The 14,108-nt window shown below is 40.0% G+C and overlaps 3 protein-coding genes across 3 annotated transcripts in view; all 3 read right to left on the bottom strand.

Annotated features, from left to right (window-relative positions):
- Positions 1-3,314: 3,314 nt before the first annotated feature.
- LOC103518659 (protein atonal homolog 7-B-like) lies at positions 3,315-5,699 on the bottom strand. Its single transcript, XM_008483737.1, has 4 exons — positions 5,533-5,699; positions 4,920-5,013; positions 4,142-4,288; positions 3,315-3,371 (listed from the first exon to the last, which is right to left on the bottom strand). The coding sequence occupies exons 1-4, from the start codon at positions 5,697-5,699 to the stop codon at positions 3,315-3,317; spliced, it is 465 nt and encodes a 154-aa protein (XP_008481959.1).
- Positions 5,700-8,359: 2,660 nt separating this feature from the next.
- LOC103518658 (sperm flagellar protein 1) lies at positions 8,360-10,488 on the bottom strand. Its single transcript, XM_008483736.3, has 4 exons — positions 10,411-10,488; positions 9,647-9,803; positions 9,093-9,229; positions 8,360-8,719 (listed from the first exon to the last, which is right to left on the bottom strand). The coding sequence occupies exons 1-4, from the start codon at positions 10,486-10,488 to the stop codon at positions 8,486-8,488; spliced, it is 606 nt and encodes a 201-aa protein (XP_008481958.1). The 3' UTR covers positions 8,360-8,485.
- A 406-nt stretch (positions 10,489-10,894) lies between these two features.
- The window catches only part of LOC103518660, a 5,535-nt gene continuing 2,321 nt past the window's right edge, over positions 10,895-14,108 (bottom strand). Inside the window, exons 2-6 of the mRNA XM_008483738.2 lie at positions 13,649-13,773; positions 12,495-12,634; positions 12,330-12,408; positions 11,715-11,808; positions 10,895-10,951 (exon numbers count right to left, since the gene is read on the bottom strand). Coding sequence (XP_008481960.1) covers positions 10,895-10,951; positions 11,715-11,808; positions 12,330-12,408; positions 12,495-12,634; positions 13,649-13,773 — 495 coding nt within the window. The remainder of the gene's footprint in view (positions 10,952-11,714; positions 11,809-12,329; positions 12,409-12,494; positions 12,635-13,648; positions 13,774-14,108) is intronic.

A 14,108-nucleotide genomic window follows, 5' to 3' on the forward strand; every position in this document is an offset into this window, starting at 1 on the left:
AAAAAAAAAAAATATTCTGGTGGTAATATATCTACCATTGCCCATGAGGAAGTGGTAAGTATACCTACCACTGCCTGGTAACAGTGCTAATATTTCTCTCTTTGACATGAACGAAGTAATGTTTTTTCCTACTGAACTGAAGTTCCTTTTAATTTTTACTTCTTAGTTAATTTTGTCATTTTTGTTTGCTCATTTATTTTTTTATTAATATTTATTAGAGTGTGTATGTAAAATTCTTTTCTATTCTACAGAAGTATTTCCAAGTTCCAGAGGAAGTACCAAAACAACTGCTGATAGAACATCATTAGATACGTCACTAAGAGCGAACAAAACCACCTTTGAGGTACTTGTTAGAGTTATTAGGAACTGGAAACAATGTTCCCGGAACACTTTTGAAAATGATGCAATAATTATGATGAATACAACTAGTAAATGCGAATACTTCCAAAGAGGTGTCCGAGTCTCCGAGTACATACGAATTGCGTACACTTCTAAAACCTGCCTCGGTGGTGTAGTGGTCTAGGCGCTCGACTGGTAAACAGGCGGGCGTGGGTTCAATCCCAGCCGAGGTATGGAATTTTATCCTCAATATAATTTGAGAATTTGACCACAATAATAGTAGTAGCCTACTGCTGGAGTAAAGGGACTTATCAGTCCTATGCGAGCAGTAAAAATAAGCACTATTATTATCATATAGGTAGGTACCTACGTAGGTAGTGTTTACATAAAGCGGAACTTTGAGCAGGGATGTTTGGTATGTGGAGATCATACTATTCATATTATTCTTCTCGATCGAAATAAATGTGCCAGCCTACTTAGCTTAGTTGGTAGTGCGTCTGCCTTGTAAGCGCTAGGCCGCGGGTTCGATTCCCGCCCAGGGCGGATTTTATCCTGATGGGATAATGTTCGTTCTCGGAAACGGCTGGCTTTCTCCTATCCTGTCTTCCTTCTCTCTTCGAATTCGGGACGATAAGACCATAGCAGTTACAGTTCACTCTGTCAAACCCCTTAAAAAAAATGTACATGTACGAAAAAGTAACTACTTGAATAAGTGCATGATAAAAAAAAATGGAATGAAAATATCTAAATTTGAAAATAGGTATAAGTACCTAAGCTGATATTGAAAAATAGTGATAACAAAATGCGTAGATAGGTACCTATTCGATCTATTTGAGCCCCTAACCCAAATCCCTATGGTAATAAGCCCACAGCGCGTCGTACGATATTGGTAGATGACGTCATCACAGGAGTACAGTGTTGTCGCTAGGTATGATATCGGCGGGCTTGAGACTCTCATGTTCCGAGAGCTGTATCTCACGATCTAGTGAACGCATTTTCTTCGTTATAGTCTCAATATTTTTTTTAATTTTCATAGTTTTTTCTGAGATAATAAAAAAAAATCATGAGAATCACCAATTTCGTTCAGGACAGTCACACTACTTTCACGTCACGTGAATCATGAACGAGATTACCTACAATATTATGTGGGAAAACTTTGAACTACATCTTTTCGACTCCCCATGACTTCTACTGACGTGATGTGACTCCTTATAAGTTTGTAAATAAGGACTCCTTAGTTCGTCGCCTGACTTTGCTGATATCGGTACAAACTTTTACCTTCACCTCCTTACCTCACTTGACATCTTGAATCTTTATCTTTTCCACCGGACACTCTGAGATACCTCTTCCTCTTCTTCTCCACCACATCCTTGTCCTCCTCTTCCTCTTTCATCTCCTTCCCTTCCATTTTCACCTCCCTTTCTTCCTTCTCCAGCGCCTTAGGTTTCTTCTCCACTCTCTCATCATTCACCTTCGTCTTCTCCTCTGTTCCTCCACCATCGCCTCCTTCTTTTTTACCTGTTGTGTGTTTGTTTACTGGATGACTGATTTGACCGTAGTGGAGGTGAAGTTTTAGAAGGTGAAAGAGAAGGAGGAACTGAATACTGTAGGAAGAAGGAGAAGGAAAATTTGGAGAAAAACGAATAGAAAAGGAGATCTGAGGGAGAAAGAGGAAGAGGAAAAAAGGAAGAGAAGTAAGAAATGTACTATACGTCTAGAAGAAGAAGAAGAAGAAGAAGAAGAAGAAGAAGAAGAAGGAAGAAGAAGGAAGAAGAGGAGGAAACAAATGGAGTAGAAGGAATTTGAGAAGGGGGGGTAGAAAGAGGAAGAGAGAAAAAAAGAGAAGTTTTAGGAAGAGGAGGTGGAGAAGATGAATGGATGGGTTTAATGGTAACTGTAAAGTACCATAGCGGATGTGAATGTGGAAGATGGATGTGGTATAACAGAGGGACGTAAAAAAAGAGTATTTATTTTATTCTGGGTATAACCTAATGGTTTTATGATGGATGTGAAGTTAAATTTCTCTCTCTCTTTCGTTCTCTCTCTCTCTCTCTCAACATCCAAGATACAAAAGTGGTAATGCGTTTTGAATGTTTTGATTTTTAATTTTTAGATATCTTTTCAAACTTTACAAGATTAGACTCTGATCTGAATAGTTTAGATGAGTTTTGGGTTTGAAACAAAAAGACAAAGATATTAATTCGATTTTTTTTCAATGTACCAAGATATTATTTGACGAAGAAAAACATCTAATTACTCAATTATCTTCTAGTTAATTACCACTATACTGATTACTGAACAGACCATCCTTTCAATGTTCGAATTTTTAGTAACAGAGTTAGTAGGTAGCTGTATGCAGGTACCTACCTACCTTATTCTTAGGGACACATATTGAAGTATGAACGCCTAGTATTTATATTTAGATATGCAATGTGGGGAAATGGGGTGGATGACAGAGTGGAAGCGTATTTGAAAAGAGAGAATGTAATTTCCCCACAGTTAGGTGATGTAAAAATGGGAAGATATTAATTCGATTTTTTTTTCAATGTACCAAGATATTATTTCACGAAGAAAAAACATCTAATTACCTAATCATCTTCTAGGACCTAGTAATTACCACTATACTGAACAGAACATCCTTTCAATGTTCGAATTTCTAGTAACAGTTAGTAGGTAGCTGTATTTAGGTACCTTATTCTTAGGGACACTTTTTGAAGTATGAACGCCTAGTATTTATATTTAGATATGCAATACACACAACACTAGTTGAACTCATAATACACTAGATTTCTACACTGGAGGTTCCGGGTTCAACTTCAGGCAGTGTTGAAGTTTTTCGGCCCTGTGCTTGAAATACGGGGTGCACTCAATATCGTGAGGACAACTGCAAAGTTTCTTCCAGTAGTGACCAGTAGCGGCATTATCAGAACATGAATGACTAGAATTGGATTTACAAATGACGACATTTTTTTAGATCACATGTATTCGTACATGATCTTGTAGCTGACAACATTTTCACTGTATTCGTATCTCTGAAATAAAGATGAAACAGGTAATAAAGATGAAACAGTTAGGGGAGATACCTATCTAAGAAAAGATAAAGTAAAACCTCTTTGATAAAGTATAATCTAATAAGATAAAGAGACCATCTCAGAATTACTCATGTTAGTCCAGACTCTACTGATGAATAAATGTCACTCTGTTATCTATAATATGAAAGATCGACCAGAAGAAAGTACCTATATCTATAATCTTATTGGTTAATTGTAGGCTTTGAATTTTTGAGAAACCAATCGAATTGGACCGTAGCCAATGGGCTATTTTAATTAAGGACCAACCTGTGAAATGGGATTGCTCTTGTCAATGGAATTCCACAAAATGAAAATACGTAGATAAAGATCTGAAAATACGTCAATGCAAGCCAGTAGTTACCTGCGAGGCCAGCCTAGTTAGCTTAGTTGGTAGTGCGTCTGCCTTGTAAGCGCTAGGCCGCGGGTTCGATTCCCGCCCGGGGCGGATTTTTTTGGCGTCAAGCTAAACGTCTGCTCACATTAACCAGCCTGAGTGGTACCGGGAAAAGCTAGCAGCACGCGATTCCCCAAATGGTCACCATCTAGGTACTAACCAAGCGCAAAGTTGTTTAACTCCAGTTATCCATGGCGAACTGGTACATTCAATGTGCTTTAACCGCTTGCTCATCAGAAAGTTTTGTCGCCACATGTTGGTGCCTACTAACCAATTTAATACAAGTAACCAACAAGCATTGTTACCAATCAAATCAACTGGTCGACTGACCAATTACCTTCGAGTTGAGTGTGGTCCAATTGGCCAACTTGTTGGTGAAACTGTTGGCGGGACTATAATTGTGGAGGTCCACCATAGTTAAAATATTGACCAGTGTTTTTTCTACTTTTTCCATAGATACCTCTATGCCTCTATCTCTATAGATCTAAATAGGAAAGTTAGTAATGTTTTCGGACCGATTTTTCTGTCCTCAAAAAATATCTACTTTATCCTCCTATCTCCTATCTCTGTAACTTAGTATTTCAGATCACCTGTCTGGGGCAAGATCTATCTCTATCGTATTATCTTCCTATGACAAAATGAAACACGCCGACTGGCTTAATCCCTAATCTTTTAGGGAACACTCGCTCTCTTTATCTCTCACGTCACAATGAGAGAGAGAGAGAGAGAGAGAGAGAGAGAGAGAGAGAGAGAGAGAGAGAGAGAGAGAGAGAGAGAGAGAGAGAACCTCTTCATTAAAGTTACCTGCGAGGTAAAATGGTGAACTTTATCTACTAATATTCCCGTTTTCCAGAAAATTCCCGTTGTCCACAATTAATAAAATACAAGATTTCCACAATTACCTACAAGAGTTCCACAATTACCTACAAGAGTTTTACAATTACCTACAAGAGAAAGGAATAAAGAGAAGAGTACTTACCTACAAGAGATGATAATAGGTCGTTACCAGAAAACAAAGTGTCCGCAATTCGGTACTCTTTAGGGTCAAGTGTCCGCAATTTACCCAAAAAATATAAAAAAAAAATCTGAGGATAATACCGTTTTTACTTACTCACCCATGATTCTTGATGAGAAGAGAGAATGTCACTAAGCACTGCAATGTACTCGATGGCCGATGCAAGGGTTTTCAATTTGCTCACTCTTTTACTTCTGGAAATTAAAACACAATAAGGAAAAATAAAGTACCTAAATTTTTGAAGCCCCATTTTAAATCAGGATAGAAAATTCGTGATGTACAGTAATCGAACGATAATCGAAACGATACCTAACCCACTCCTCTGCAATTATGGAAAAATAAAATGTAAGCAGAGGAAAGAGGGTTGACTTAGGGAACTGTAACAACCATGGTCTTATCGTCCGGAAAGGGAAGAGAGAAGGAAAAGACAGGATAGGAGAACGAACATCACCTTTCTAGGGGGCAAAGTTCGGAACTCGAATCAACGACCTAGCTCTACCTTCTAAGCCAGGGGTCGGCAACCCCGCGTGCATAGGTGCTCCCGCAGGGCTGTTTTCCTGCGCCCGAGAAGGTTTGACGGGGCTCTCATTTTTAAATGCATGCCTAGTACCTACGTATACCTCTACTCTTGGATAACTGCGAAAAAGATATCGATTTGAAACAAAAATCTGTTCTCTCTCTCCAATACTTTCGACGAAAAATTCTCATCTTACCTGTCTTTAGTTCTCATTAGAGGCACCAGTCTACGAAGCTTACAGAAAGCTTCATTCACAGCTTGCACTCTACGGCGCTCCCGGGCATTCCTCTTGGCTGTTGTAGATGGTGAGATGGCAGATCCCAAGGTGATGGCAGTCAAATTATTTGGACTACCGACTTCCATTTTTTCAAAATCAAACTATTTTTCGTTTTCAAAAAAGCGCGAACCCAAGGGACTTTTTAAACACTCAGATTGGGCGTGAACGACCTGGTATTCCAGAGTTAAAACGCCTTATTCGAGGAAAAAATAAATAAATAATAAAATACTAACAATAATGATAATAATAAATGAAAATAGGTAAACACTCAGATAATTATGTCTTCTAAATTTCTCGAATAACTCAAACTATGTACCTATTAGCGTTAGTTGTATATTAAAAATTAAACCAACCTCAGTGGTGTTGGACTTGGGATCTGGAGGTTGGTGGACCGAGTCCAAGTCAAGTCACAAAATTTATCTAGGTGTAATATTTGGGGAACGTTATTTGTGACAAGTATTTAAGTATGCTTAACACAATATTAAAAATTCCTTTATGTTAATAATTTTATTATTCCACTAATTTAGGACTGACTGTTTCACTAAGTGACCAGCGAATCCTCCGGTTCTATTTCCACTGAACAAAACACCATCAGTGTAAAAATTCCTTTATATTAATAATTATTCCACTAACTTAGGACTGACTGTTTCACTAAGTGACCAGCGAATCCTCCGGTTCTATTTCCACTGAACAAAACACCATCAGTGGCACGCGTCAGGTCTCAACTGAAACTGTTTCCAATTAATTCTATCTAGGTGCAACAGAGTAACACCTGTGCAACCTGCCTACAAAGGAGTGTGAGTTATCCTTTTCTTCAAGCATTAGTTCAGGTAAAGCACAACGCTTCCTGTAAAATTGTAGGTACCTACAAACTACAAAGGTACCTACTATGTACCTACAAAGTGGCGCGAGTTTTAACACTGCGCTGGCTATCAGCTATGAGGCACGTTACCCAATGATTGATAAACGCACCCAAGACCTTGTTTAGTCCCGCGGTCTAGGGACTTTGAAAGTGGCGCGAGTTTTAACGCTGCGCTGGCTATCAGCTATGAGGCACGTTACCCAATGATTGATAAACGCACCCAAGACCTTGTTTAGTCCCGCGGTCTAGGGACTTTTTACTTTCATTCTGGAAATACATGTACGTAAACAAGGTAAAATTCTTTTCTATTCCGGATAAGAAGCTGAAGAGAAACGCATATTTTCAATCACAGGTATCCACACATTACCTACTAACCAAGGACACGCGTTCTATTCCTGCCCAGGGCGAACTATCACAATCATATAAAGTTCGTCTTCAGAACGCCTGGCTTTCTTCTATCCTGTCTTCCTTCTCTCTTCGCTTTTTGACGATCTCAGCAGATCAAACGTTTAAAAGACCCAAAAAAAAAAAAAAAAAAAAAAAAAAAAAAAAAAAAAAAAAGGACAAAACGTAGAACTTGAGCTTGTTTTTGATATGAACCCAGAACCCTGCGGCTAAAACACTTTGTCTTAGGGGACGTTGAACGGAAAAATAACCAGGAGGTGCTGGGTTCGAATCCCAGCCGGGGCGGAAATTTCGTTCCCGGATAGGCAAGGATGTAAAAGAATGGAGGTACCTTTCGTAGGTCCCAGAGTACCTATAAATAATCCTTTGAGAGAGAGGGGAGGAGAGAGAGAGGAAAGAAAAAGAGGGAGAGAGAGAAAGAGAGAGAGAGAAAGAGAGAGAGAAAGAAAGAGAGAGAGAGAGAGGAAGAAAAAGAGGGAGAGAGAGAGAAAGAAAAAGAGGGAGAGAGAGAGAAAGAGAGGGAGAGAGAGAGAAAGAGAGGGAGAGAGAGAGAAAGAGAGAGAGAGAGAGAGAGAGAGAGAGAGAGAGAGAGAGAGAGAGAGAGAGAGAGAGCGAATGAAAAAGACAAAACGTAGAACTTGAGCTTGTTTTTGATATGAACCCAGAACCCTGCGGCTAAAACACTTTGTCTTAGCTAGGGGGCGTTGAACGGAAAAATAACCAGGAGGTGCTGGGTTCGAATCCCAGCCGGGGCGGAAATTTCGTTCCCGGATAGGCAAGGATGTAAACGAATGGAGGTACCTTTCGTAGGTCGTAAAGTACCTATAAATAATCCTTAGAGAGAGAGAGGGGAGGGGAGAGAGAGGAAAGAAAAAGAGGGAGAGAGAGGAGAGAGAGAGAAAGAAAGAAAGAGAGAGAGAGAGAGAGAGAGAGAGGAGAGAGAAAGAAGGGGAGAGAGAGAGAGAGAGAAGGGATATATTGTTTCTTCACTTCCGAAGCATCTCTTTTATTTTCTTTAGGCACTTCCGTTTTTCCCCATTCTTCTTTCTCAGCTTACCTAACCCAACCACTCTAGCTCATTTATTATTTACCTTATATACCTACCTACTCGAGAAAGGTGCTCAATTGTGATTTTTTTTTTTTTTAATCTTTACCCCACTTGTAATAAACTTTGCTCAACTTGTGAAAATTCTTCGGCTTCGTTACCTACATAAGGCGGTCTCTTCTTGATCCCTTGTGTGCTGAGTCCAATTTTGCTTAGGACTATTGCACCGAAAGAACTGCTGCTTTGCTTTCTGTATCCAATCAATGTGAACATTTCTTCATAGAAGTGTTCGAAACGGGACCATGCCAGAAAGGAAAAAAAAACATCTTTTTTCTGGCATGGTTCCGAACAAGTTGACCGCAACTAGTCTAACTCGATATCCTACGAGATCAATTTCCTGTGGCACCTGTTTTTCATGAGAGAGAGAGAAGGGATATATTGTTTCTTCACTTCCGAAGCATCTCTTTTATTTTCTTTAGGCACTTCCGTTTTTCCCCATTCTTCTTTCCATTTTTTCTTCTTTAATTTTTCTCTTGCCTCCTCCTTCTTAACTTCCCTCCTCAACAAAGGTTATTGAAAGACTCCGCGGTTAGTATTGTCATCGTGGTGGCCGGGGTTCGCAGATCGTGTCCCGAGGAGCGACAAATATTGGACGTATCAGGGGTACGACAGGGAAGGCATATGTCAGGGGCGGTAGTGTCCGGCCCTGATGGGACTTTGAACTGAGATAGTTCCTGCCTGAGATTTCGAATGATTTCGTCCTTGATTTCTAGGAGGTCTTCTAAATGAGACACCTGGGGATGGGATACGATTTAGGGAGTATTAGCTCCAATTAAAATTCCTTTACCTTGTTTATTTTACTCGAATGAGACTAAGAAGTCCCTTTATCCCAGCAGTATAAACAAGGTCTCATGTATTTGTGCTGGCTGCACTGCTTAAACTTTCCTTTTTTTTTTGAAGAGGTTTAATAGAGGGAACTGTAACTGCTATGGTCTTGTCATCCCGAAATCGAAGAGGGAAGGAAGACAGGATAGGAGAAAGCCAGCCGTTCCGTGGTACGAACATTATCCGTTCAGGATAAAATCCGCCCCGGGCGGGAATCGAACCCGCGGCGTAGCGCTTACAAGGCAGACGCGCTACCAAGCAAACTAACTAGGCTAAACTTACTTTATTCTTGAGAATCTTAATAACTTCGTCACATTCAGTGAGGTCATTTTGTAGTTGTTGACATTTTGTTGACAAGGAGGTGAATTGATCCTTGTTGATTTTCTCTCCATTGAGAACCAGCACGTTGGTACTGAGATCTGAAATGTATTCCAATAAAGATCATTTTACCTATTCGTAAATAAATTCATTAAACGTGATAGTCATTTTACCTTCCTCGGTGGTGTAGTGGTCAAAGAAGGATTTTTTATGCAGTTAACCATGGTGTGTCGTGTGTCACAAGTAGGGGGTTCCCAACAAGATTTGCCCCCCCCCTCCTCTTGGGGCCGATATTGGCCCAGCCCGAAATTTGGAGACTACATTTTTTTTAGAGGTTCGATAAAGATAGGTTCTAAGGTCTTATCTCCGGAAAGCGAAGAGAGAAGGAAGACAAAAGATTTGAGAAAATAATAATAATAATAAAATAAGAGAAAGCCAGCCGTTCCGAGAACGAACCTTATCCGTTCAAGATAAAATCCGCCCCGGGCGAGAATCAAACCCGCGACCTAGGCTGTTACCTTCGCTGTTGATACTAGGAGGCGGTATGAGTTTGAGTTTGGAGTTATCATATTTCTGTTTGATTTTGCCCAGTAGTTGTTCAAGCACATCGGGTTCTGCTCTGGCTAGATCTTCCAATGTCTTCTGGGACTGACCGAGCTTCATTTTTTTCAAAACCTGAATCAGCACACCAAGTAAAGCAAATAATTAGAAATTAACTAGCTTTTTGAGGGTAATATTTGTTTCTTATTATCATAATGAGAAGTTCATTAATCATAATTCACAATAGTACCTATCATTTAACGTTAGCGTATGCTAAGGTCTTTTTTTTTTTAAGAGGTTTGACAGAGGGAACTGTAACTGCTATGGTCTTATCGTCCCGAAATCGAAGAGAGAAGGAGGGCAGCGAGAAGTTCATTGATCATAATTCACAATAGTACCCATCATTATTTAACGTTAGCGTATGCTAAGGTCTTTAGGGACGGGGTTTAGCTACCCTCGACAATCTCACCTACTCACATTAACCAGCCTGAGTGGTACCGGGGTAAAGCCAGCAGCACGCGATTCCCCAGATAGTCACCCATCCGGATACTATCCACGCGCAACGTTGTTTAACTCCAGTGATCCACGGGGAACTGGTACATTCCATGTACTCTCACAACTGGCTCGTCAGAAAGTTTTATCGCCACATGTAGGTACCTACTAACTATAGTACTAACCAATTTAATACCACAAGTAACTCGCAGGAAACGTTACCTACCAAACCAACTGGTCGACCAATTACCTTCGAGTTGAGTGTGGTCCAATTGGCCAACTTGTTGGTGAAACTGTTGGCGGGACTATAATTGTGGAGGTCCACCATATTTGGAGATTAATGATAATAGTTTCACCTAATTACTAGGTAACTACCCCTGTTCTACATTGAAGTGATTGAACAAAACATCCTTAACCCTTAACATCCTTTCGTACACTACCTAGTTACCTACCTCTTACAGACGTAGACGGTTTACAAAGTATGAACGCCTAGCATTTAAATTTAGATATGCAATACACACAACACTAGTTGAACTCATAATACACTAGATTTCTACACCGGAGGTTCCGGGTTCGACTTCAGGCAGTGTTGAAGTTTTTCGGCCCTGTGCTTGAAATACGGGGTGCACTCAATCTCGTGAGGACAACTGCAAAGTTTCTTCCAGTAGCGACCAGTAGCGGCATAATCAGAACTTGAATGACTAGAATTGGATTTATAAATGACGACATTTAGATCACATGTATTCGTACATGATCTTGTAGCTGACAACATTTTCACTGTACTCGTATCTCTGAAATAAAGAAAAAACGGGTTGCCGTTAGGGGAGATACGTATCTAAAAGAAGGTAAAGTAAAACCTCTTTGATAAAGTATAAAGTATCTTAAGTATTTAAATCTTATTGGGGTCAATCATCTTGTCAAGTTCAGTCATCTTAAAAAAGCCTACGAAAGAGGCGAACTCGCCTCGGTTTCAAAAAATCCCCAAGAACCCTAGCCATATAAAAAAGGTGAGCAATTGAAGTATAATCTTATTGGTTAATTTTAGGCTTTGAATTTATATAAAACCAATCGAGTTGGACCGTAGCCAATTGGCTATTTTTAGTGGATAGGTAATTAAGGAGGAGATCGTTGGACCGTAGCCAATTGGCTATTTTTAGTGGATAGGTAATTAAAGAGCGCGGGAGCGCTCCGCCCCGCCAAGTCAAGAAAGTTTGACCGCGCTACTAGTTCAATTTAGGACCAACCTCTGAAACAGGATTGCTCTTGTCTATGGAATTCCACAAAATGAAAATAAGATCTGAAAATACGTGACTCGAAGCCAGTACCTACTAGGTAAAATGGTGAACTTTGTCTACTAAAATTCCCGTTTTGCAGATAATCCCCGTTAGCTGCCTTCAAGAGATGATGATAATAATAATAAAAAATCATCACACCACTTTCTATTACATTTGCGGAATAGGTAGGTACCTATACGTATGTAGGTATTTGAAAAAATTCCAATTGCTGATTTTTTGGTGGATTTTCTGGGGGATAAATCCCTTTTTACTTACTCACCCATGATTCTTGGTGAGAAGAGAGAACGTCACTAAGCACTGCAATGTACTCGATGGCCGATGCAAGGGTTTTCAATTTGCTCACTCTTTTACTTCTGGAAATTAACACAATAAGGAAAAATAAGGTACCTAAATTTTTGAAGCGCCATTTTAAATCAGGATAGAAAATTCGTGATGTACAGTAATCGAACGATAATCGAAACGATACCTAACCCGCTCCTCTGCAAGTATGGAAAAATAAAATGTAAGCAGAGGAAAGAGGGTTGACAAAGGGAACTGTTACAACCATGGTCTTATCGTCCGGAAAGGGAAGAGAGAAGGAAAAGACAGGATAGGAGAATGAACATCACCTTTCTAGGGGGAAAAGTTCGGAAATCGAATCAGCGACCTAGCTCTACCTTCTAAGCCAGGGGTCGGCAACCCCGCGCCCGCGTGCATAGGTGCTCCCGCAGGGCTGTTTTCCTGTGCCCGAGAAGGTTTGACGGGGCTCTCATTTTTAAATGCATGCCTAGTACCTACGTACACCTCTACTCTTGGATAACTGCGAAAAAGAAATCGATTTGAAACAAAAATCTCTTCTCTCTCTCCAGCTTCCGACGAAAAATTCTCATCTTACCTGTCTTTAATTCTCATTAGAGGCACCAGTCTACGAAGCTTACAAAAAGCTTCATTCACAGCTTGCACTCTACGGGTGACTTTAAAACAGAGGTTTAGAGTGACTTTAAAACATAGAGCCAGTGACCGCTTTGGGGTTTAAAAAGGAATAGAACAATCCACTGACCTCCATCACTGAAGTCCCGATGTACATTCTTCTGGTTCTTGACAAAGTCCATGCGATCTATCCAATCATACAGAACCTCGTAATTACCATTCCAGTCATCGTCATAGAACCCTAGAGTGTCCAGAGATACACAACTTGATCTGGAAATGCGAAAACCAATATAGGATAAGGCTTTGTCTGACATTGGAAGCGTAGACGGCCCGTTGCTACTTGTCGTTCGGAAAAAAATCGTGTCGTGTGTAGTGGGAACACTCTCATCTAAATTATATTGCCTACAGGACATTTTGTGTCGTTCGGAAAAAAATCGTGTCGTGTGTAGTGGGAACACTCTCATCTAAATTATATTGCTTACAGGACATTTTGTGTCGTTCGGAAAAAAATCGTGTCGTGTGTACTGGGAACACTCTCATCTAAATTATATATTGCCTACAGGACATTTGTGTCGTTCGGAAAAAAAATCGTGTCGTGTGTAGTGGGAGCACTCTCATCTGAATTATATTGCCTACAGGACATTTTGTGTCGTTCGGAAAAAAATCGGGTAGTGTGTAGTGAGAACACTCATCTGAATTATATTGCCTACAGGACATTTTGTGTCGTTCGGAAAAAAATCGTGTCGTGTGTAATGGGAACACTCTCATCTGAATTATATTGCCTACAGGACATTTTGTGTCGTTCGGAAAAAAATCGTGTCGTGTGTAGTGGGAACACTCTCATCTAAATTATAATGCCTACAGGACATTTTGTGTCGTTCGAAAAAAAATCGTGTAGTGGGAGCACTCTCATTTAAATTAGGTACATTTCCCAAAGGACATTCGGAAAAAAAAAATCAGATAAAACTCACAGGTGGAAACGAGCGTTTAGTAGAGCGTAGTCGGCTACAAAACCAAACCTATGGAAATGATTCTATGTCTTTTGTATTTTTTTCTTTTTTTCACTTAGCGCTTAGTTTTTTTTACCCCTCGAAAAAGTGTATTTTACCCCTCGGGGGGTAAATACCCCCAGGTTGGGAACCAATGATCTAGACTCTATATAATTTTCATAAGTTTGACAAAAAATCGTGTCGTTCAATGTGAACAGGAACCTTCTTATTCGGAAAAAATCGGATTGACCTCACGAGAAATGTTAACAGGGCTTATTTCAATTTCGTTCCTGACCTGGTTTTGCTCTCACAAGGGCAGCTGGAAGAGTCGCCAGCTTTGAGTGTACTATCTGATGTGTCCGTGAAATTCATGTCAGAATTAGAGGCGTCGTTCCCAACTGTTCGCAGTACCTTATCTTCTGAAATATAAGATTGGAACTCTTAAAAGGTCAGTAAAAAAAAAAGAAAAAAAAAAATGGGTTTAACCCCTTGATTTGTTAATCAATCAATCAGTACCTAATATTATTGTTATGAGTCCTTATTAACATTCATACTGCTAAGACTAACCTTCTACTAAAGCAGTAGAGGAAGGTGAAGAGAAATGCGTATTTTCAATCACTAGGTAGGTATCTAACTGTCTGCACATTACCTACTAACCTAGGGGGCGGGTTCTATTCCTCCCCGGGGCAAACTATCACAATCATATAAATCATAGGCGAGCGTCTTGACCACTACACGCTACCTGCCTCGGTAGC

The sequence above is a fragment of the Diaphorina citri genome, unplaced genomic scaffold (assembly GCF_000475195.1).
Source record: "Diaphorina citri unplaced genomic scaffold, Diaci psyllid genome assembly version 1.1 scaffold2293, whole genome shotgun sequence".
Taxonomy (NCBI): domain Eukaryota; kingdom Metazoa; phylum Arthropoda; class Insecta; order Hemiptera; family Psyllidae; genus Diaphorina; species Diaphorina citri.

Coding starts and splice junctions, on each gene's coding strand:
- LOC103518659 (XM_008483737.1), bottom strand. CDS start 5,699: ATGGAAGTCGGTAGTCCAAATAATTTGACTGCCATCACCTTGGGATCT. Junction 5,014..5,532: donor CTAATGAGAACTAAAGACAG/GTAAGATGAGAA, acceptor TTTAATTTCCAG/AAGTAAAAGAGTGAGCAAAT. Junction 4,289..4,919: donor CTTCTCATCAAGAATCATGG/GTGAGTAAGTAA, acceptor TTTCCTATTTAG/ATCTATAGAGATAGAGGCAT.
- LOC103518658 (XM_008483736.3), bottom strand. CDS start 10,488: ATGGTGGACCTCCACAATTATAGTCCCGCCAACAGTTTCACCAACAAG. Junction 9,804..10,410: donor GGACCACACTCAACTCGAAG/GTAATTGGTCGA, acceptor GTGCTGATTCAG/GTTTTGAAAAAAATGAAGCT. Junction 8,720..9,092: donor TTAAGATTCTCAAGAATAAA/GTAAGTTTAGCC, acceptor TCCCATCCCCAG/GTGTCTCATTTAGAAGACCT.